Raw genomic sequence first — 22,070 nt, forward strand, 5'->3', positions numbered from 1 at the left:
AGTTTGCAGGAAGAAAGCAAGGTGCTGGAGCTGAAGTCACCCAAGCTAATATATCTCTGCCATTCTACAGAATATATATATATCTTTTAACCTGATGTGATTTTGTTTAAAGGTGTTAAGTCTCTTGGAAGTTTGAAGGAACATTTTAAGGAGTTATTTACTGTTGCAATATTTTCTGAGTTATCTTTGAAGTAAGGGGTGTTAAGAGATCCAATGTTTATTTAAGATGTTAAGTTGAGTTCATGGAATAAACATCATTTTGTGTTTAAAAACCCACGTGTCCATAATTGTAATCCCACACCTAGGGAAAAAGCCCTGTGCTAGGAAAAGCAACAAAGCCATTAAAGGGTTGGTTCAACTCCATGATACATTTTGGGGTTCTGAAAACGCCTCGCCCATAACAGAAGTTTAATCACATAGGGAGTTTGTTGTATACTCAATCTGTAGGTGCTGCTAGATGTGTGTCGATGATAGGTCTACATTTAGGTGGAGAAATTCAAATCCGTCAACTTGATTTGAATTTTTCTTGCATGAGGCAAGTTGTCATCCAGCGGCAAGGTCAGCTAAGCAAGGCAAAGGAAGTAATTCAATAGCAAAATACTGTGTTTGCTGGAAATGGGGGAGGTAAACAGAAAATGCTGGAAAGACTCAGCAGGTCTGGCAGCAGCTGTGGAAAGAGGAACTGCTAATGTTTCAGCTCTGATTAGAGGTCACGGACATGAAATATTAATTCTATTTCTCCTCGCCACGTGTGCTGCCAGATCTGTGGAGTGTTCTGCATTTTCTGTTGTTACATCAAAGTTGTTACATTTCTGATTCTCATCTGAGTTATAACATTTGGAGATGTAAAAAACTTGTACTTGCATAACACCTTTTTGAACCTGGTCTTCAAAGTGCTTTATCGCCATCGTTGAAGTCACTATTGTAATGCAATATGGCAATGAACACTTCATCTGTTCAAGTTGGTTGAGGGATAAATATTGATGAGGACACTGGGAATAACTCCTGCCATTCTTCAAAACCGTGTCAGGGGATATTTTACACCCAGCTGAGAGGGCAGATAAGGACTTGGTTAACAGCTTACTGTAAGGCAGTACCTTTGAACTGTCAGCCTAGATTGCGTGCTCAAGTCTGTGGAGTGGATCTTGAACTTGTGACCTCCTGACTCTGATGTGAGTGTGCTGCACACTAACAATTTTTCTTCTCCAATTAAAGAGTTTATCAAAGATGATAACTTATTGTAGCAATAGTTTAGCTGCAATTTGTGTTTCTTGTAATAGCACACCCGAGTTTCTCAGAACATCAGCATTTACAAGTTTAACACTTTTAAAAAAAATTAAAAAATTCTGTTTCTCTATTCTTATGACCAAACTTTCTTTGTAGTACAGAACTTGAATTTTGATGAAAAAAGAGACATGTTGTTGAATCTTTTCATTTTGCACTCATCAACACAATGCAAGAATGCCAGGAGAAAAAGGTGCTGATTGGTTGTTGGTCAGTCTTGATAACCAATAGCCCTGAGACTTGGTGCTGTCCCAGTGTTTCTCCTCTGGATTTCTCCCAAGGCCTCGAACATCCCTCATGCACAGATATATTTCCCGCGAGGCGCGGAGCCTATTGGAAGGTTCGCTGGAAGCTCCCCCGGTATTCACTGGCCGTGTTGTGCTCTTGCTTTAGCACAACGCGGCCGGAGAATCGCGACCATTGTCTATTTATGCTTTACCTTTTGTTGTGTTCAGTTGTATTTTCAAAATTGTGCCAATAAAATTTGTTGTTAGAAAGGGAAAGGGAATTACTCTTAATATTGCAAGCATAGCATTTAATCTTTATTATTGTTACAAGTGGAGTAATAATTGCATTAATGGAGTAACAATTGCATTTATGTTTGATTTATTTATGAATAAAATAGATTTTGTATGAATTAGTTCAGTGCGGTCAATCCAAAAAGAATTCAAATTGTTAGGGAAAGGTAAAAGTTAGTTAATTATTTAATCATTGATTATATAAAGTAATATGCTTATTTTTCACTTTTTTTCCACTCCCCTCCTTTCTTAGATGTATTGATTTAACTGTTGAGCCTCAGTTCTGACCACCTTCGAGTGCTCCTTGCCCAAGTGGCCATTAATTTTATATCAGCTTAGATGTCTGTGTTTGCAGACTGTTTGACTCAATGGTCTACTGCCTTCCAGCCCTATTCTGTGAATGTATAGAATCCCCACAATGCCGTTCAGTCCATCGAGTCTGCACCAACACTCTGAAAGAGCACGCTACCTAGACCCATACATCAGCTGTAATCCCACAGCCCCCGTGCATCGATCGTGGCCAATCCACCTAACCTGTGTATCTTGGTGCTGAAAAAAAAAAAATTAATTCCTGTTCTCATCCTCCCTCTTAGAGAGGGTTTCTGGATATCTATTAATCATAGTAACTTTGGTTGACCTTTGCCACTGCCTATCCCAGGCCAGTTGTGAAATCCTGCCCACTGTCTCAGTGAGAATAGCTGCCTCGCCACGATCTGCTAATTGATGTGTTGGTTGTTCTGGATCATATACAGGTCACCAAAACTTGAAATAGTGCAACACTATTTCATTGAATCATTAACTGTTTAAACATACTCAGACTGTGGGTTAATACGATACTAGCTTTAACTAAAGACCTTTGCCTTGTCCTAACCAGTCGATGCACTCAGTACATGGTGAATGTCTGTGTTACAGGCTGTGAGCTCTGTCCTCCTAGCTAGCTGCAACTCGAATGAGCGGGAACTCTGATGCCCCCTGTCTTTATAGAGCGTGTGCTCTCACTGGTGATTGGCTGCGGTGTTGTGTGGGTTGATTGGTCCCACTGTGTGTCCATCAGTGTGTGTCTGCACCATGATATACTGGTGTATATTATGACACTAATGAAACTTGAGGCTGTCTGAGCCCCGTTAGCTGTCGTTTTCCAACCAAAAATGGCCGGAAGGCCACAAAGTGGTTTACAGATCGTTAAAAATACTGCAGGATGGCAGTTATTGCTGGGGACCTGTGGGCAATGCCCCAGGCACAAAGAAAGTGGTCAGAAGAGAATCCCTAATGAGAGGGTAGGAAGTGGGGAGTGCCATCATGTGATGAACGGTTACTGTCTTATCATCATGTAAGGTGATGTCCCCTTTTAAGACCGGGCTTGGAACCCTGGGGACTCCGTCTCTGGCTCCGCCCATCTGGGAGCCATACATAAAGGGCTGCCTCATGGTCTGTGTAACAGTCAGCTCTCGTTTCTAGCTCTAGCATAGTTATTAGCCTAATAAAGCCTTCTTTACAGTTTAATCTCTAAGCGTCATTATTGAGGGTACCTCAATTTATTAGACTAAACTAGATTCAGGATGGACGCAGGCCTAAAACCAGAGAAGCTCAATCTGGAAGCACTAACGCCGGAGGCGAAGGAAATTTTTAAATACTGGCTGCGGTGCTTCGAGGCCTACCTGGACTCCGCAGAAACTCCCATCCTAGGGCCACGCAAGCTGCGTCTACTCCACGCCTGGGTGAGTCACAGAATCTCCGCCACGCTCGAAAAGGCGACGACTTATGATGAGGCGATCGAGCTGCTCCGCAAGCGGTTTGTCAAACCCATCAATGAGGTGCACGCCCGGCATCTGCTCTCTACCTGCCGGCAGCGCTCGGGGGAATAGCTCGACGAGTTTGTCGAAAATCTCACCTGCGCCGCGCGGCGACCCGCTCACCATGGGGGCACACCATGCTACTTCTGCGGGCAGGGCCAGCACCCACGCCCATGCTGCCCAGCCCGCTCCGCGATCTGCAGCGACTGCGGGAAGAAAGGGCACTTTGCGAGGGTCTGCCTGGCCAGACCCAGGGGCCAGAAAAACAAAGAACAGCCGGCCCGAAAATCAGGCTCTCGGGCCCGCAGACCTCGCAATGCTGCTGCGCACCGACCCGACACGCCCTCTTCTGACGCGTCATCAGCCTCGTGCGAATCATGGGAGCGACCATCTTGTCGGCGGCCATCTTCTCGACCCGACACACGCAGCCGGCGGTGGCGGCCGTTTTACGAGTCCGACTCGGCTGAGGACTACGACTACCCGCGACGGGTGCAATCACCCTCGATCAAACTCGGCCAAAACACCTGCAGAACTCCATGATGCAGGTCCAGGTCAACGGGCACGACACTGCATGCCTCTTCGACTCCGGGAGCACGGAGAGCTTTATCCACCCTGAAACGGTAAGGCGCTGCTCCCTACGCACCCATCCCGCATCCCAAACCATAGCTCTCGCATCTGGGTCCTACTCAGTACAAATCACGGGGTACTGTATTGTGGATCTCTCGATCCAGGGCGCCAAATACACCCATTTCAAATTTTATATCCTCGCTCACCTATGTGCCCCCTGCTGCTCGGACAGGATTTCCAGTGCAGCCACCGAAGCCTGACACGGAGGTTCGGCCGACCCTTGCACCCCCCCCCCCCGCCCCTCACGGTATGCTGCCTTGCGACACTGAAAGTCGCACCCCCCTCTCTATTTGCGAACCTCACTCCTGACTGTAAGCCCGTCGCCACCAGGAGCCGGCGCTACAGTGCCCAAGATATGGCTTTTATCAAGTCAGAGGTCCAGCTCTTACTGGGAGAGGGGGTCATCGAGGCTAGCAACAGCCCTTGAAGAGCGCAAGTGGTGGTAGTCCGGTCCGGGGAGAAGAAAAGGATGGTCGTGGATTATAGCCAGACCATAAACCGATTCACGCAGCTTGATGCGTACCCCCTTCCTCGCATCGCGGAAATGGTAAATCAGATCGCCCAATACCGCGTCTTTTCCACGTTCGACCTCAAATCCGCCTACCACCAGCTCCCCATCCGACCAAAAGATCGCCCCTATACTGCCTTCGAAGCAGCCGGCCGGCTCTTCCACTTCCTCAGGGTCCCCTTTGGTGTCACAAATGGGGTCTCCATCTTTCAAAGGGCGATGGACCAAATGGTGGACCAGTACGGTTTGCGGGCTACATACCCGTACTTGGACAATGTCACCATCTGCGGCCATGACCAGCAGGACCATGACGCTAACCTCAAAAAGTTCCTCCAGACCGCCCGAGCCCTTAACCTGACCTATAACGAGGGCAAATGCGTTTTCCACATCACCCGGCTGGCCATCCTCGGCTATGTCGTGGAAGACGGGGTCCTAGGTCCCGACCCCGACCGCATGCGCTCCCTTAAGGAACTCCTCTCCCCCGCAGCCTCAAGGCCCTCAAACGGTGCTTGGGGCTCTTCTCCTATTACGCCCAGTGGGTCCCCAAGTATGCGGACAAAGCCCGCCCACTCCTAAAGACCACCACTTTTCCCCCCTCGGCTGAGGCTCAGTTGGCCTTCAAACGCATCTAGGCCGACATCATCAAGGCCGCCATGCACGCGGTGGACGAAACCATCCCTTTCCAGGTAGAGAGCGATGCATCAGACATCGCCCTGGCTGCTACCCTCAATCAAGGAGGCAGACCAGTAGCGTTCTTCTCCCGAATCCTCACCGCCTCTGAGGTTCGACACCCTGCAGTCGAAAAGGAGGCACAAGCCACTTTGGAGATTGTACGGTGCTGGAGACGCTACCTAGTCAGTAGGAGGTTTACCCTCGTCACCGACCAACGGTCGGTTGCCTATATGTTCGATAACACGCAACGGGGCAAAATAAAAAACGATAAAATTTTGAGGTGGAGGAGCGAACTCGCCACCTACTCGTACGGTATCAAGTATCGTCCAGGGGAGCTCAACGAGCCCCCAGATGCCCTGTCCCGCGGCACATGCGCCAACGCGCAGGAGGACCGCCTGCAAGCCATTCACAATGACCTCTGCCACCCGGGGGTTACCCGGCTCGTCCATTTCATCAAGTCCCGCAACCTACCTTACTCAACCAAGGAGGTCAAGGCCCTGGTCAGGGCCTGCCAAGTCTGCGGAGTGCAAACCGCACTTCTATCGGCCAGACAAGGTTCGGCTCGTGAAGGCCTCGGGGCCCCTTTGAGCGACTGAGCGTGGACTTCAAGGGGCCCCTCCCTTCCACCAACCGTTTTGCCTATTTCTTCACTGTGATCGATGAGTTCTCCCGTTTCCCATTCGCCATTCCCTGCCCCGACATGACCTCAGCCACGGTGATTAAGGCACTGCACAGCATCTTCACCCTGTTCGGTTTCCCCGCTTATATCCACAGCGACCGGGGTACATCGTTCATGAGCGATGAACTGCGTCAGTATCTGCTCAGCAAAAGCATCGCCTCGAGCAGAACGACCAGTTATAACCCGCGGGGAAACGGGCAGGTGGAGAGGGAGAACGCGACCGTGTGGAAGGCTGTCCTTCTGGCCCTGCGGTCGAGAAATCTCCCAACCACCCGCTGGCAGGAGGTCCTACCCGATGCCCGACACTCCATTAGGTCACTCCTCTGCACGACCACGAATGAGACCCCTCACAACCGATTGTTTCTCTTCCCCAGGAAGTCTACCTCCGGGGTCTCGCTTCCACCTTGGCTGATGGCTCCGGGACCTGTTCTTCTCCGGAGGCACACGAGGAGCCATAAAACGGACCCCCTAGTTGAAAAGGTCCGACTGCTCCACGCCAACCCCAGTTACGCCTACGTGGAGTACTCCGACGGCAGGCAAGATACGGTTTCCCTCCGGGATCTGACACCCGCTGGATCCTCCACCACAGATGCCCCTTCCCGCGCCGCTCCCCTGCAGGACCCGTCGCCCCCTACAACACCCCCCTTCCGGCCCTACCACGCGTTGGTGAGCCCCTACCATTCGCCCCCACTTGCGCCTCCCCTTTACACACCCCGCCGGCGCCGGCACCGCTACCACCGGCCCTGCCTACTTCCCCTGCCCGACCCGGACCGAAGCTCCAACCGCTGTGCTCCCGGATGTGCCCTCAACCGGGACGTCCGTGCCCGCCGCACCACCGCCCGAATTGAGGAGGTCGAGGAGGACGATCCGGCCACCGAGACGGATGGACCTATGATGGCACTTCACCCCCGCCAGACTCCTTTTTAAACGGGGTGAATGTGATGAACGGTTACTGCCTTATCATCATGTAAGGTGATGTCCCCTTTAAGACTTGGAACCCTGGGGACTCCGCCTCTGGCTCCGCCCATCTGGGAGCCATACATAAAGGCCTGCCTCATGGTCTGTGTAAGTTAGCTTGCGTCTCTAGCTCTAGCATAGTTATTAGTCTAATAAAGCCTTCTTTACAGTTTAATCTCTAAGCGTCATTATTGAGGGTACCTCACATCAGGTTTCCTTTTGGGTCTGGAGGAGTACCCCTGCCTTGCATGGAATTAGTCTTACTTCATTTGAAACGTCCCTCTGCTCGTCCTGACAGTTCCCGGCAAACTTACCTGGTGTGAGAACCATTACTTTTTAGGCCTCGGGTTAAAATGGCAGAATTGCACTCATAGACTGATCAGATCTTGCACAGGTGTCCTTGCTGCCGGCAGTTTAGAGTCAGATTTGAATGTAGCATTACCACGGTTACATTGTCATTAGCAGCAGGTGCTGCAGTTGCTGAAATACGATATGTGTCACTTTTGTGGTACTAAATCTCACTGCATGATCTAACTTTTTAAAAAAAAACTTGTTCTACAAATATGAGAGGAGTTTTTTGACAAGGGCAGCAACAGTTTTAAAATGTTTATGTTACCAATTTCTGACACCTGGGAATGCAATTCTAATTATTTCAATTTCTTCTTTTTTTTTTTGTCCAGCAGCAAGACCTTGTTCAAGTACCTAACCCTCTGGTCCATCAACTCTCAAATGAAAGCAGAATTTCTCGAGCAGACTCGCTCTCTGAATTTTTCGATGCACAGGAAGTCTTGTTGTCTGCAAGCTCATCTGATAACGAAGTAAGTGTGCCTGCTACAGAAATTATTCGTCGATGACCTATGTACTGGTTAATGGTGCATTGTGGGTTATCAGTAAGAAGCAGCTATTGGAGTGTCATATGACATGAGCATGAGTTCTGCCCTCGACCAATATTTCTGCAGCAAGTGCTGAGGTTTTTTTTACATTTTGATTGGACCTAATGGAGGAAGAAGAAAACTCTGAAATTTTTCCACTTTTGTCACGGACACGTGGCAAGTCAACCCAGGTGTGATACCGGTATTTTCCTTAGCTACATCTGGCGTTTTCTGCTTTCTTATTGAGGATAGTATGAATTTTGAGAGGATGAACGGGTCTTTTTAGTGTCCAATGGTTCCGTGTAGCACCTACATGTTCCACGTTTAAGCAAACCTGTATAGCTTGCTGGCTGCGTACCTGGGTTGGATATGATGCCTCACCCAATCGAAAAGCCTGCTGATGTATAAAATCACTGTTTGCAAATTAGAAAAGTCCACTTGCTGTACTAACTAACATATGTTGGAGCTGTTTACTTCAGAACACTGAGAGGACAATTGACTGAGCAATTAGGCTGGCAAATGTATTTTTAATAGCTGCTGGAATTTTGTACACGTTAACTATATTAACGGCAATAACATCACCTTGGCGATTTTAAAGTAATAAAACTTCATATTATGAAGCAAAATTGATACCGAGCCACAAAATGTGACATTAGGGCAGGTAGCCAAAAGCTTGGTCAAAGAGGTAGTATGAGGAGCGTGCCAAGGAAAAATCTTGGGAAAGAGGAAAGTGAGGTAGAGAGGCAGAGAGCTTTAAGTAGGGAATTCTGGAGCTTGGTCCTCGGCAGCTGACATCTGAGCCACCAGGGGTGGAACAATTGATATCCGAGGTGTCCATGAGGCCAGAATTAGATGAGTTCACTATGTTGGAGGGTTATAAGGATGGAGATGTTTACAGAAATGGAAAGGGGCAAAGACATCAAGGGACTCTCACAAGGATGAGAAGTTTAAATTTGAGGCACTGCTTGACCCAGGAGCAAATCTAACTCCGTGAAAACAAGGGTGGTGAACAGGATTTGGCGGGAGTAATGATACAGAGTTTTTAATAGCCTCCAGTTTACAGAGGGTAGAATGTGGGAGACCAACCAGGAGTGCATTGGAATAGTCTAGTCTAGAGGCCAGGAAAGCCTGAATACGGATTTTAGAAGCAGATGAGCTGAGACAGGGGTGGAGTTGGGCATTGTCATGGAGATGATAGGAAGGCAGTCTTGATGACTGAGCTGACATGGTCTTCAGCTCATTTCAGGTTTGCACATGACACCAAGTTTACAACCAGTTTGATAGCTCTCAGGATTAGCTGGTGGAGGGATGGGATCAATGGCTAGGGCACAGAGTTTGCAGCTGGACCAGCACAGTTTTAATACCTTGGAGGGGACAGAAACCTGTTTGGAGTTCCCAAGAAGTTCTGGGTAAGATGGGCACAGGCTTTGGAGGCAACATCACATTTGAAGGCCTTTGGAGAGGAAAAGAAAGTTGGTAATGGGCCAGTTTATGGGAACAGTGAGGGTAAAGGGGTTTTGTTTTGAGGAGGGGTGAGGGTGGCAGATGGTAAAGAGGGAGAGGGTACCATGAACATATCGGCTAATATAGGAACCAGAAAGGTAAATTGAATGTTCAGCAGTTTAGTGAGAATAGCATTGATGCAAATTGGTACCTCTGTCAGTAATATGTGCAACTGCTGATGTTAAGCCGAATGAACAATTCTCAATGAATTCCATATATCCAAACTGTATCAAGCACGCAATGCTATCAGGAGTGAATTCAGGACAATTTAAAAAGAGCAACTTGTAAACTCACTCCCAGTGAGTTCTCCCAGTGAGCCAGAGAAGACACAGCCAGAATGAGACACAGCTAAGAGTGAGTTTGGGAATTTGAATCCAGGTGGGAATTGGTTGATAAATTCTTGATTTCTCGAGGAATTAAGGGCTATGGAGAGAGAGCGGGTAAATGGAGTTGAAATCAGCCATGATTGAATGGTGGAGTGGACTTGATGGGCTGAATGGCCTTACTTCCGCTCCTATGTCTTATGGTCTTATGGAAGCTGGGTGGGGAGGAAGTGCTTTTTATCCCTGGTAAGTGACTGGTAAGTAGTTAAAACATAGAACATAGAAAATACAGCACAGAACAGGCCCTTCGGCCCACGATGTTGTGCCGAAACAGAGTTTCTGTTTTCTTTTTCTTTTTATTGGTATATATATTTTTTGCCTCGTTGTTTATTTATTTATTTTGGGTGGAAATTGTAATTGTTTAAGTTAACCGAAGGTTTAAGACATGGCAGGAGATCTCAGACCCGTGTCATGCTCCACGTGTGCGATGTGGGAGCTCAGTGACACGTCCACTGTCCCTGGCTCCATCACGTGCAAGAAGTGTGTCCAGTTGCAGCTCCTGTTAGACCGCTTGACGGCTCTGGAGCTGCGGATGGACTCACTTTGGAGCATCCGCGATGCTGAGGACATCGTGGACAGCACGTTTAGCGAGTTGGTCACACCGCAGGTGAAAGGTACTGAGGGAGATAGAAAATGGGTGACCAAAAGACAGAGCAAGAGTAGGAAGGCAGTGCAGGTGTCCTCTGCGGTCATCTCCCTGCAAAACAGATATACCGCTTTGGATACTGTTGAGGGAGATGGCTCACCAGGGGAAGGCAGCAGTAGCCAGGTTCATGGCACCGTGGCTGGCTCTGCTGCGCAGCTGGGCAGGAATAAGAATGGCAGGGCTATAGTGATAGGGGACTCAAGAGAGAGATGGTGCAAGAGGGAGGGATTAAAATTCCTGGGGCATTGGAACCGGTTCTGGGGGAGGTGGGACCAGTACAAACCAGACGGTCTGCACCTGGGCAGGACTGGAACCGATGTCCTAGTGGGGGTGTTTGCTAGAGCTGTTGGGGAGAGTTTAAACTAATGTGGCAGGGGGGTGGGGACCAATGCAGGAAGTTGGAAGGTAGTAAAACAGGGACAGAAACAAAAGGCATTAAGGGGGAAAGTGTAAGGCAGAGAAGCCATAGTCAAAAATCAAAAGGGCGACAGTACTAGGTACAGTGACTGAGGGGAGCTCAGTGAATAGGACCAGGAATGCTAAAAGGAATAAAACGGGAAGTGAAAACATTAATGGTAAGCGACGCGGCAGGTTGTTACATGAAGATATGAGTTCAACGACAAGGAAAATTAGGAGAAAGGTTAAGAGGAAATATAACTTGGGAGAGGTTACTGATCGAGGTGTTAAGATTCAAAACAGAGGTAAAAAAGTCAACATAAGTGTACTTTACCTGAATGCTCGTAGTATTCGGAATAAGGTAAATGAGTTGATGGCGCAAATCATCGTTTATGACTATGTTTTAGTGACCATTACTGAAACATGGTTAAAGGATGGTCACGACTGGGAGTTAAATATCCGAGGGTATCAAACTGTTCGGAAGGACAGAGTGGATGGTAAGGGAGGTGATGTAGCTCTGTTATTTAAGGATGACATCCGGGCAACAGTAAGGGATGACATCGGTGCTATGGAGGATAAGTTTGAATCCATTTGGGTGGAAATCAGGAATAGTAAGCCGAAAAAGTCACTGATAGGAGTAGTCTATAGGCCACCAAATAGTAACATTATGGTGGGGCAGGCAATAAACAAAGAAATAACTGATGCATGTAGAAATGGTACAGCAGTTATCATGGGGGATTTTAATCTACATGTCGATTGGTTTAACCAGGTCGGTCAAGGCAGCCTTGAGGAGGAGCTTATAGAATGTATCCGCGATAGTTTCCTAGAACAGTATGTAATGGGACCTACGAGGGAACAAGCGGTCCTAGATCTGGTCCTGTGTAATGAGACAGGATTGATTCAGGATCTCATAGTTAGGGATCCTCTCAGAAGGAGCGATCACAATATGGTGGAATTTAAAATACAGATGGAGGGTGAGAAGGTAAAATCAAGCACTAGTGTTTTGTGCTTAAACAAAGGAGATTACAATGGGATGAGAGAAGAACTAGCTAAGGTAGACTGGGAGCAAAGACTTTATGGTGAAACAGTGGAGAATCTTCCAAGTGATTTTTCACAATGTTCAGCAAAGGTTTATACCAACAAAAAGGAAGGACGGTAGAAAGAGGGAAAATCAACCGTGGATATCTAAGGAAATAAGGGAGAGTATCAAATTGAAGGAAAAAGCATATAAAGTAGCAAAGATCAGTGGGAGACTAGAGGACTGGGAAATCTTTATGGGGCAACAGAAAGCTACTAAAAAAGCTATAGAGAAGAGTAAGATAGATTATGAGAATAAACTTGCTCAGAATATAAAAACAGATAGTAAAAGTTTCTACAAATATATAAAACAAAAAAGAGTGGCTAAGGTAAATATTGGTCCTTTAGAGGATGAGAAGGGAGATTTAATAATGGGAGTTGAGGAAATGGCTGAGGAACTGAACAGGTTTTTTGGGTCGGTTTTCACAGTGGAAGACACAAATAACATGCTAGTGACTGATGGAAATGAGGCTATGTCAGGTGAGGACTTTGAGAGGATTGTTATCACCAAGGAGGTAGTGATGGGCAAGCTAATGGGGCTAAAGGTAGACAAGTCTCCTGGCCCTGATGGAATGCATCCCAGAATGCTAAAAGAGATGGCTAGGGAAATTGCAAATGCACTAGTGATAATTTACCAAAATTCACTAGACTCTGGGGTGGTCCCGGCGGATTGGAAATTAGCAAACGTGACACCACTGTTTAAAAAAGGAGGTAGGCAGAAAGCGGGTAATTATAGGCCAGTGAGCTTAACTTCGGTAGTAGGGAAGATGCTGGAATCTATCATCAAGGAAGAAATAGCGAGGCATCTGGATGGAAATTGTCCCATTGGGCAGACGCAGCATGGGTTCATAAAGGGCAGGTCGTGCCTAACTAAATTAGTGGAATTTTTTGAGGACATTCCCAGTGCGGTAGATAACTGGGAGCCAATGGATGTGGTATATCTGGATTTCCAGAAAGCCTTTGACAAGGTGCCACACAAAAGGTTGCTGCATAAGATAAAGATGCATGGCATTCAGGGTAAAGTAGTAGCATGGATAGAGGATTGGTTAATTAATAGAATGCAAAGAGTGGGGATGAATGGGTGTTTCTCTGGTTGGCAATCAGTAGCTAGTGGTGTCCCTCAGGGATCAGTGTTCGGCCCACAACTATTCACAATTTACATAGATGATTTGGAGTTGGGGACCAAGGGCAATGTGTCCAAGTTTGCAGACGACACTAAGATGAGTGGTAAAGCAAAAAGTGCAGAGGATACTGGAAGTCTGCAGAGGGATTTGGATAGGCTAAGTGAATGGGCTAGGGTCTGGCAGATGGAATACAATGTTGACAAATGTGAGGTTATCCATTTTGGTAGGAATAACCGCAAAAGGGATTATTATTTAAATGATAAAATACTAAAACATGCGGCTGTGCAGAGAGGCCTGGGTGTGCTAGTGCATGAGTCGCAAAAAGTTGGTTTACAGTTGCAACAGGTGATTAAGAAGGCAAATGGAAGTTTGTCCTTCATTGCTAGAGGGATGGAGTTTAAGACTAGGGAGGTTATGCTGCAATTGTATAAGGTGTTAATGAGGCCACACCTGGAGTATTGTGTTCAGTTTTGGTCTCCTTACTTGAGAAAGGACGTACTGGCACTGGAGGGTGTGCAGAGGAGATTCACTAGGTTAATCCCAGAGCTGAAGGGGTTGGATTATGAGGAGAGGTTGAGTAGACTGGGACTGTACTCATTGGAATTTAGAAGGATGAGGGGGGATCTTATAGAAAAAAGGGATTAAGGGTTATGGTGTTCGGGCCGGAAAGTGGAGCTGAGTCCACAAACGATCAGCCATGATCTCATTGAATGGTGGTGCAGGCTCGAGGGGTCAGATGGCCTACTCCTGCTCCTAGTTCTTATGATGGAACGTTTTGCAATCCATATCCTTGAACAAATGTTAAGATCTTTCAACATTGTCTAACCTAACCATTTCACCATTGCAGTGGACTGAGACTTGGACTTGCTATAATGCTTTCTCTTGGTCTGAGTTTACATTTCTTTTGTAGTTAGGTTAGAAAGAAGATTAAATTTTAAGTCCTCAATCGATCTGTATAAATTTGATATGACTGCGGTTTTCAAATATTTGCATATCTGTAGATAGAGGTATTTTGGTTTCTTATTTTGGTTTTCTGTTCCATACATTGAAAGTGAAATTCAATTCAGCTTTGAGTGCAATGTGGTTGTTGCAAATTGACCACCTATTATACTAATTTGTTGATTTCAGTGGAACGGAAAATGGATGTTCAATTCACTACCAACCGTTTTGTGCCACTGACAAAGTTGAATTTCAATCTTATATCTTGAGATGATGGATAGTAGGCCTTATCTTTAGTTCCTGCCTTTGAGTAGTCACTTGGAAGTGCATGGGAACTCTGCAGAGTAGGTATCTTCTGAGACAATGTTGTCTTCTCTGTAGAGGAACTTCCTGGGCTTCACTGTTTGCATGCTAAAAAAGGAGGCACTGAGATAGACTGCCCATCACCATGACCTGTCATTGTGTTGAACGTATCAGCACAGGGCTTTTGCTTCAATTGTTCTGTTGCGTTTACATTCTGACAACATTGCTCTGTTGTCCTCTATCAATGCTGACGCTTGCTATTTTGGTGAATATTATTTTGAGTAGCGTGAATAATCTTTTTCTGTTGTAGGCCTCAGATGATGATTCATATGTCAGTGACATAAGTGACAACATTTCTGAGGATAACTTGAGCACCGACGCAGAGACTAATGCTCAGAATATATGTAAGATCATTCAGTACTTTTTTCAGCTCTTGGCTTCTTTTCCAGCAGACACTTAGTGCAACCCAGATAAGTATAGGGGGTGCTGATGGGCAAATTCCCACTGAAGATGAGGATTAACCTGAAGTGATTTATCTTAGTCAAAATATATCATGTAGGAGGACGCCTTTTCATTTGTATTCCATAATATAAGGTGCAAACAATTCCTTTCTTTGCAAAATATAGCACTGATGTTTGGAATTAAATTTTTCTTTATTGAAGGTGACATTGTTCAGTTTGCATTTTTTTACCTTCCAATTTTTATACCAGTGTTGATCCCGAAGGCAGTGAATCACACTGGGACATGATTCTGTGAACATTGACAACTTTCAAGTGGCCACAGGTTCAATACTGCACATGCCAAGCTAGACAGTGCCAACACAAGCACATTTCGGACAAGTTGATAATTAAAAATATTGATACATTTTCTTCCCCTCTTCACTTCCAGAGAGGACATACTAAAGATTGTTGTAGTACCTTGAGAACCCATTTGGCGAAGATCATCTAAATCTGCACGGAGCAAAGACTATGGGTGCAATTCCGCCCAAAAATTTCTAAGTTAATTTGGCGGGTTTCTCAGGTAGTTTACTGCCGGCGAGTTCCCCACTGCTATTCAGTGACACTTAGTCACTTTTATGGGCCCTGGGGAGTTTCTCACCAGTTTAGCCCACACTTAGAATATTTAGCACTGGGGAGCTGAACTCAGAGAGTGGCCCACCATTTTGAAATGGTACCCCGATCTCCAAGGGAACTTGTGGGTCCCCACACTCCACCCATGGGCAATGGCATCCCCCACACACATGGACACTACCGCACCCCCCCCTCCCCCCAAGTGAGGACACCATGCTATGGCGCCCTTGGGGGTCGCCCCTCTTCAGGCTCCCCCAAGCCCCCTTCCAGCACCCCCTCCCTTCTAGGACCCCCACCCACCATCCCCCAAACTCCCGGAGGCCCCTGCTTACTTGCCCTGCACTCCCTTACTCTTCAAAGCCCCCTCCGCCCTTGTTTCATGGGCATGGTCCCCATCGTCCCCTGACCCTTGGCAGTTCCATCCTGGCACTCGGGCACCCTTGCACTGGCACCCAGGCAGTGCCCCTGATGGCTTGGCAGTGCCATCTGGGCACCATGGTGGTGCCAGGGTAGCAGTGCCAAGGTGCCCATGTTCCAGGGGCAGGGTTAGGGAGCCACCCTGCATTTATCCTGACCACCCAGAGGTCACCAATGGCTCAAGAGAGAGAGAGAGAGAGACCCCCCCCCCACACGCAGGTGCCGTTCCGCCTGGTCTACATTTGTGGGGACCAGCTTTGATCGGCGTCTGGCTTCAGCCTTCCTGGGGAGGCCGGAGAAGTGCGGGAGGCCGGTGGATCACGGGCAGGTAGGTCACAAGTAGGTTTACGATCTACTTCTGGGAGTGTTGTTTGATCACGCCCATTTGGAGCAGAGTTCTGACTCCGATGTCTCGCGGGACTTTGGTGAATCTCGAGAGGCGGGGAGCCTGTCGGGACGTTTGCTGCAGGTCTCTCTGGGTATTCTCCAGCCACATTGTGCCCTCGCTTGAGCGCAACACGGCTGGAGAATCACACCCTATACCTGTAATATTGATCGCCTATATGTTTCAGTGTGTGAATTTCCTAATCTGGAGACAGTTTGAGCTATAAAAATGTTTGTACTTTTAATTAGAACCAGTGTACTGTCTGCTGGGAAGGCAAATGTTTGTTTTTACCAAATGTTTCTATGATGAAGCCACTATCTGCTTTAGTACTGGTACAAGCCTAAGTAATATTCTATTTTCTTAAAACACAGGCAATGCCCAAAATGGAACAAGTCACCATGCCAGAAGAAGAACATGTCTGCCAGCTCCAGGGCCAAATAATAGTAACATAAGCTTGTGGAATATTCTAAGGAATAACATAGGGAAAGATCTTTCTAAAGTTTCCATGCCAGTTCAGTTAAATGAACCAGTGAACACACTGCAGCGCCTCTGTGAAGAGCTGGAATACAGCGAGCTACTCGACAAGGCATCTCAGACAGATGACCCATTTGAACGAATGGTAATTAAACCTTTTGTTTTCAACTGCACATTGACGATCTAAGCTAAATCCAGGATGTGTATTTGACTATGCGTGTTTAGTTTACGTAGAGAGAAATGAAGAGATATCGATTCTCCATTATTGCTCATGATAAATCAGAGGGACTCGACGATGGATTTTTTTGTGCCTACGATAATCTCTAACTCGAGGTTGATGTGGTTCATGTGCTCCTCTCTGCTGTTGTTTTCTGGCTATTACATTTGTTCTAGCTTCTTCCCTTGATATGTTCATTCATATTTTTAATTTCTTTATCCCTTTATTTTAAACAGGAAATGCTGGAAGTAATTAGCTACCCAGGTTACATCTGTGGAAAGGGAAACCGAGGGCTGAATATTAACTAGGTGGGAAACAGGATCCTGATGTATTTTTAAGTCATATACCCATTTCTGGTTGGAGATTGATAAAGTTCAGGGGTGAACCTTTGATTAATATGATAGTTTTCCACATGAAGCCTTGGGAGAGGGTCAGATGAAGTCTGCCTCTTTTAAACTTTAACCTGTCCTGACCCCCTCTCCTATTCTCTCCCTCCCTCTCCTCTTCCCTCCCCACTCCCCCTGTCCCGCTGCAACTACTAGCCCATCAACAGCCATCACTGAAGCTGCTGGTTGCTCTAAATGAGAGATCCACGGTTTGTGCTATAGATGTCCCTACTTTACCAAAGGCAAGCTAGATGTCATAGAGGTTTGGAAGCCAGGACTGGGCAGTTCCTCCTTTGTGTTCACCTGGATCTAATCCTGGAGACCATGAGGGAGAGGACGGAGATCTTCTTCCTGGATGGTGGCAAGGGGAGTCTACTTCGTGGCACAGAAGGGGCATCTCTCTGTTAAGCATCATCTCCCTCCAAGGGGGATATTGTACGGCACCACCTGATCCAGGCACTGGAATCGCATCTACAGAAGCCTGATGGCTGACTCAATGGATGTCCTTCTGAGTAGGTGGCATTAGCTGTGTTGCCTTTGCCTGAGTTCTCTTAAAGGCACCAGTGCCATCCCTACAAGGATTTTCCTCCTCCCTGGATCAATCCATATTCTGTGTTTGGAGAAAAGTTCTGAGGCTGTCTTTACTGGCGTAGGATGAAGGAACCATGGCAGCTGCCAGCAAAGTATATGCATACATGGAGGAAGCCCTTGTTGTGGTCACAGGCCAGTGACCAGTTGGACCTTGAAGGAGTGGAAGCCTTTACGCTTGATGGATCTCACTGGTTGGTCAGTCATGGCCCTGATGATTGTAGGGTGCAATTGATAATGCTCTGTGTCTAGGGTAATTCAGCAATGGAGGCAAAACCCACCGCCCTCTGTCCCTGTGAGGGCATACCTATCATGAAATGACTGCAGTGTCCAGCTGTAGAAGATAGGGTATCAGTTGTGAGATGGTGTGGTGTGTTACCATTTTGAGATGCCACTCTTGCCTACTAATCCTTGGAAGAAACCAGAGGTGAAGAGGTTTGAGGCCATAGAGACATTGGCAGCCACTGGCAGGGAGCAGTGACCAATGCTTCATGGTGTGAGCTCTTCAGCAATGACGGCACAAATGTTTGTCACCACCTGCTGGAGAGCTGCAGTCTTTAGGCCTCAGTCATTTCTAGGCGTTTCCATTTTCAGCAGGAGATCCCGTATTGAGGATTTCTCCTCTGTCGTTTTCCTACCCTTCTTTCCATGCCTGCGCCGTCCTGTTCTGCCCATCCTATGAAAGGTGTCACCTCTGATCACCACAGACCCAAGGTCTGATAGTCATGCCCCCATTGCCAGCTGCATTCTCCCTTTTGACCAGGTGACTGACAATTGTCCTTGGTCACATTGCTACTGCACTTCTGCCAGGAGGTTGGAGACCTTGTTCAAAGCTCAGATACCCCCCTCCCCCCCCCCCCCACCACCACCACCACCACCACCAACACCAATGCAGCACCCTTACTATGTTCACAGCCCTGCTAACCTTATGAGACCACTGTGCTGGCCTGGGGAATCCTTGACTGAATCTCCACTCTTTATCCAGCTGCCTTCAGATGGTCAGGTTTTGAAGTGTGGGTACATGTCTGGCACTTGAAAAATTAGAACTTCCAATATTTACAAATACTTCAATAATCTTATTTGGCCTGAATTGGAAGAAGAGCTGAATCTCTGTACCAGCCTCTGCACTTAATGTTGTTGATACCGGGATTGGCGCCTTGACCCGGTGCCATTATCTTCAGCTTTCCAAAAGGTTCAGCCCACGTTTACTCTCTCGCTCTCTCCAGAGATGTGACCTGACCTACTGAGTTATTTGCAGCATTTTTAGTTTTTATTTCAGCTTTCCAACAATCTGAGATTTTGCCTTTCCTTTCTGTCTGACCTGTTACAGCTTCCTTAATAATAACAATTCCCTAATATCTTACCCCAATCTCTTGCCGGAACACACTAATCTGCCTGTATTTCTGATATTTGAGTGCATGCATGTTTGTTTCTGAATGTTGTGCATTTTTTTTATTGCTCTGTTCCAGACTGGGTGCTTGTTTTCTTTTGAATTACCAGTGCAGCTGAAGAAGGTTAGGAAGGCATTGATCAATTGTGTTGCGTGGAGTGCTGCCAACAACCTTCTCGGACTAAGGCAGTAGGGCTAGTAGGCATATTTTGACAGGGTGGATGTGGAAAGGATGTTTCCTCTTATGGGAGAATCTACAAGTAAGGGTCACTTAGATGGAGAGAAATTTTTCTCTGAGGGTCGTGAGTCTTTGGAACTCTCTTTCATAAAATGCGATGGAGACAGTGAATACTTTTGACAGAGCTAGGTATATGAAAATGAAAAATGAAATTAAATGAAAATCGCTTGTTGTCACGAGTAGGCTTCAAATGAAGTTACTGTGAAAAGCCCCTAGTCGCCACATTCCGGCGCCTGTTCGGAGAGGCTGGTACGGGAATTGAACCCGCGCTGCTGGCCTGCCTTGGTCTGCATTAAAAGCCAGCTATTTAGCCCTGTGCTAAACCAGCCCCTATTCTAGATCAGCAAAAAGTGAAAGGCTATCGAGGGTCGGCAGGAATGTGCAGCTGAGGTTAAAATCAGATCAGCCATGCTCTTATTAAATGGCAGAAAAGGCTTGAAGGGCTAAGTGGCCTACTCCCAATTCATACATTTCTATGATTTGTGTTGTTTATGGGTTACTTTATTAATTATGTATTATACAAACTAAGTGAGCAGCTGTTCTCTTACTGTAATGTGGTGTGAAAACTAGCACTTGATTTCCAAATCACATGAGCCTGTCTTTGAGCAAAAGTGTTTCCCACAAATCCTCAACTTACCTTCAAGTTAAAGGAGACAATTTAAAGCATCATTGTCTTGTAAAGTCCACTATTTGTAACACATTACAAAAGCAAAAATAGTAGAATTTTTAAAGTAATTTCTGTGAGGTACTTTAGTGACTTAATAGATACAATAAAGGTGTTGCTGTGTTTGAGTTTTATTTAACTATGCATGTTATTTTTTGAGTGCAGTGGAGCTGTACAATATACCCTGAAGTGTTGGACAGTGGGATGTTGTGCAATGCAAATGTTTGAGGTGATGAAAGTAAACAGGAATTGCTGGTCTCCAAATGCTAAGGTGTTTCGACATGGGAATGAATTCTCCAGGCTCCCCACAGCGGATTTCCCCGCGGTGGATGTGGCTCACCATCAGCCACCAGTAACATCTTCTGGTCCCGCTGAAGTACATGCTGGTTTACATCCCTAGCCCATGCCACCATCGAGGAACCTGCCGGAGGGGGAGGGGGGAGGGAGGGGGGGGGGAGGGGTGGGGGGGGGGGGGGGGGGCTTTGACAGGACTGGAAGATCCGGCTGGTGGAATGGGCTGGACAATTCCATCCATATTCTCCAATACAAATTAAAACTTGCATGAGAGAGTTTTAATTGGTGATTCAAGCTATTTTATCTGCACCTCGCAGATAAGGGCACACATTTAAACATCTCTTGCCTGGCCTTTTGTCTGTTGATTGGTTAGTATTACACCCCTGTTGTAGCTGAGTTCTCTGGCTTCTGCAGTCCAAACAAAAGCACCAAACCCATTTTACAAAAATACAGATCGAATTGTCATCTGGGGTGGGGGAAATGTCAGTATTGGGATGGAAATTTATTTGTGTTGCTGGGCCAAGGGAAGAACACTTTTTTCTGGCAATGTGCTGAAATAGAATAACTTGCACGGCTTTGCTCTCCCCTTCTGTTCTCACTCCCTTATTTAATAAAAGTTACTTAAAATCTGAAACTTTGAAAATAAATAGCATATTCTTGACTGAGAAGAACTTATTTTCTTTAGCTGCATTTAACATGTTTGATTCCCTTAATGCTGGCCAGGCTAGTGATGTAGTAAGGCAAACATTCATTCTACAGATACTCATTTCTACCCTGATCGCTGCCTGCAATTTTGCATTAAAATTCCCAGAAGGGATTAAGATTCTAATTTTTGAGTTGATCTTTTTGATTGTCCCAATTGTAGCATCCCAAAATTTGGATTAAAATACAATATGTACCTGGAGAGCAACATTACACTCATTTTAAATTGTTCTAATGACAATGATTGTGAAATGTATTTTTGTTTTGTTGGCTTTTATAAACAACAAAAGGACTACAAATATTGAAATTTATGTTTGACATGGATTTTGTCAGCTTTCACAAAAACAATAAAAGCAAAAATACCATTTTGGAACATTGAATTATTTGTAAGTGTCGTAAAGTCAAATTACAGATTAATGTTTATAGATATTTCATTTTTTGTTTTCAATTGGCAGATTATTTGTTGAATGAAATTTCAAAGTTTGCCATAGAAGTAATGGATTCATAATTGTTCTGGTTTTTATAACTTAACGGCCCAGTGTTCCTGTAAGCATTTAAAGTGATAGAATAAGAACAGTCATTTATCTCTTGTATTCCCACAGGTTTTTGTAGCAGCCTTTGCGGTTTCAGCGTATGCATCTTCACATTACAGAGCTGGAAGCAAGCCATTTAACCCAGTTCTAGGGGAGACATATGAATGTGTGAGGAAAGAGCAAGGCTTCCGGTTTATTGCTGAACAGGTAATGGCTCTTGCTGCATAATCAAATGTATACAGTGTAAGCCAATGAGTAGCTGGGGTTCCCACATTGTTGCTAGTTGTATTAAGAAATGGTTGCAAAGAATTTATAGCTGAGTAAAATTATATTGTAATCATATTTTCATAAATTGGAGTTTCTCCCAGTAGCTCTAATTTCTAAGGGACTGGGTAATACTATGTGCATTAAAACTGCATTTTTCAACAAGG

General features: G+C 46.0%; 1 protein-coding gene across 9 annotated transcripts in view; it reads left to right on the forward strand.

Moving 5' to 3' along the window:
- The window catches only part of osbpl3b (oxysterol binding protein-like 3b), a 263,221-nt gene that overhangs the window by 147,355 nt on the left and 93,796 nt on the right, over positions 1 to 22,070 (forward strand). For 7 of the 9 annotated variants that reach the window (XM_072509457.1, XM_072509455.1, XM_072509456.1 and 4 more), the window contains 4 exons: positions 7,719 to 7,856; positions 14,592 to 14,685; positions 16,525 to 16,772; positions 21,709 to 21,846. In XM_072509457.1, the coding sequence (XP_072365558.1) occupies positions 7,719 to 7,856; positions 14,592 to 14,685; positions 16,525 to 16,772; positions 21,709 to 21,846 (618 nt within the window). The remainder of the gene's footprint in view (positions 1 to 7,718; positions 7,857 to 14,591; positions 14,686 to 16,524; positions 16,773 to 21,708; positions 21,847 to 22,070) is intronic. The other 2 variants (XM_072509461.1, XM_072509463.1) reach the window with 1 other exon arrangement.

Source organism: Scyliorhinus torazame, chromosome 6 (genome assembly GCF_047496885.1).
Source record: "Scyliorhinus torazame isolate Kashiwa2021f chromosome 6, sScyTor2.1, whole genome shotgun sequence".
NCBI classification, from domain to species: Eukaryota; Metazoa; Chordata; class Chondrichthyes; order Carcharhiniformes; family Scyliorhinidae; genus Scyliorhinus; species Scyliorhinus torazame.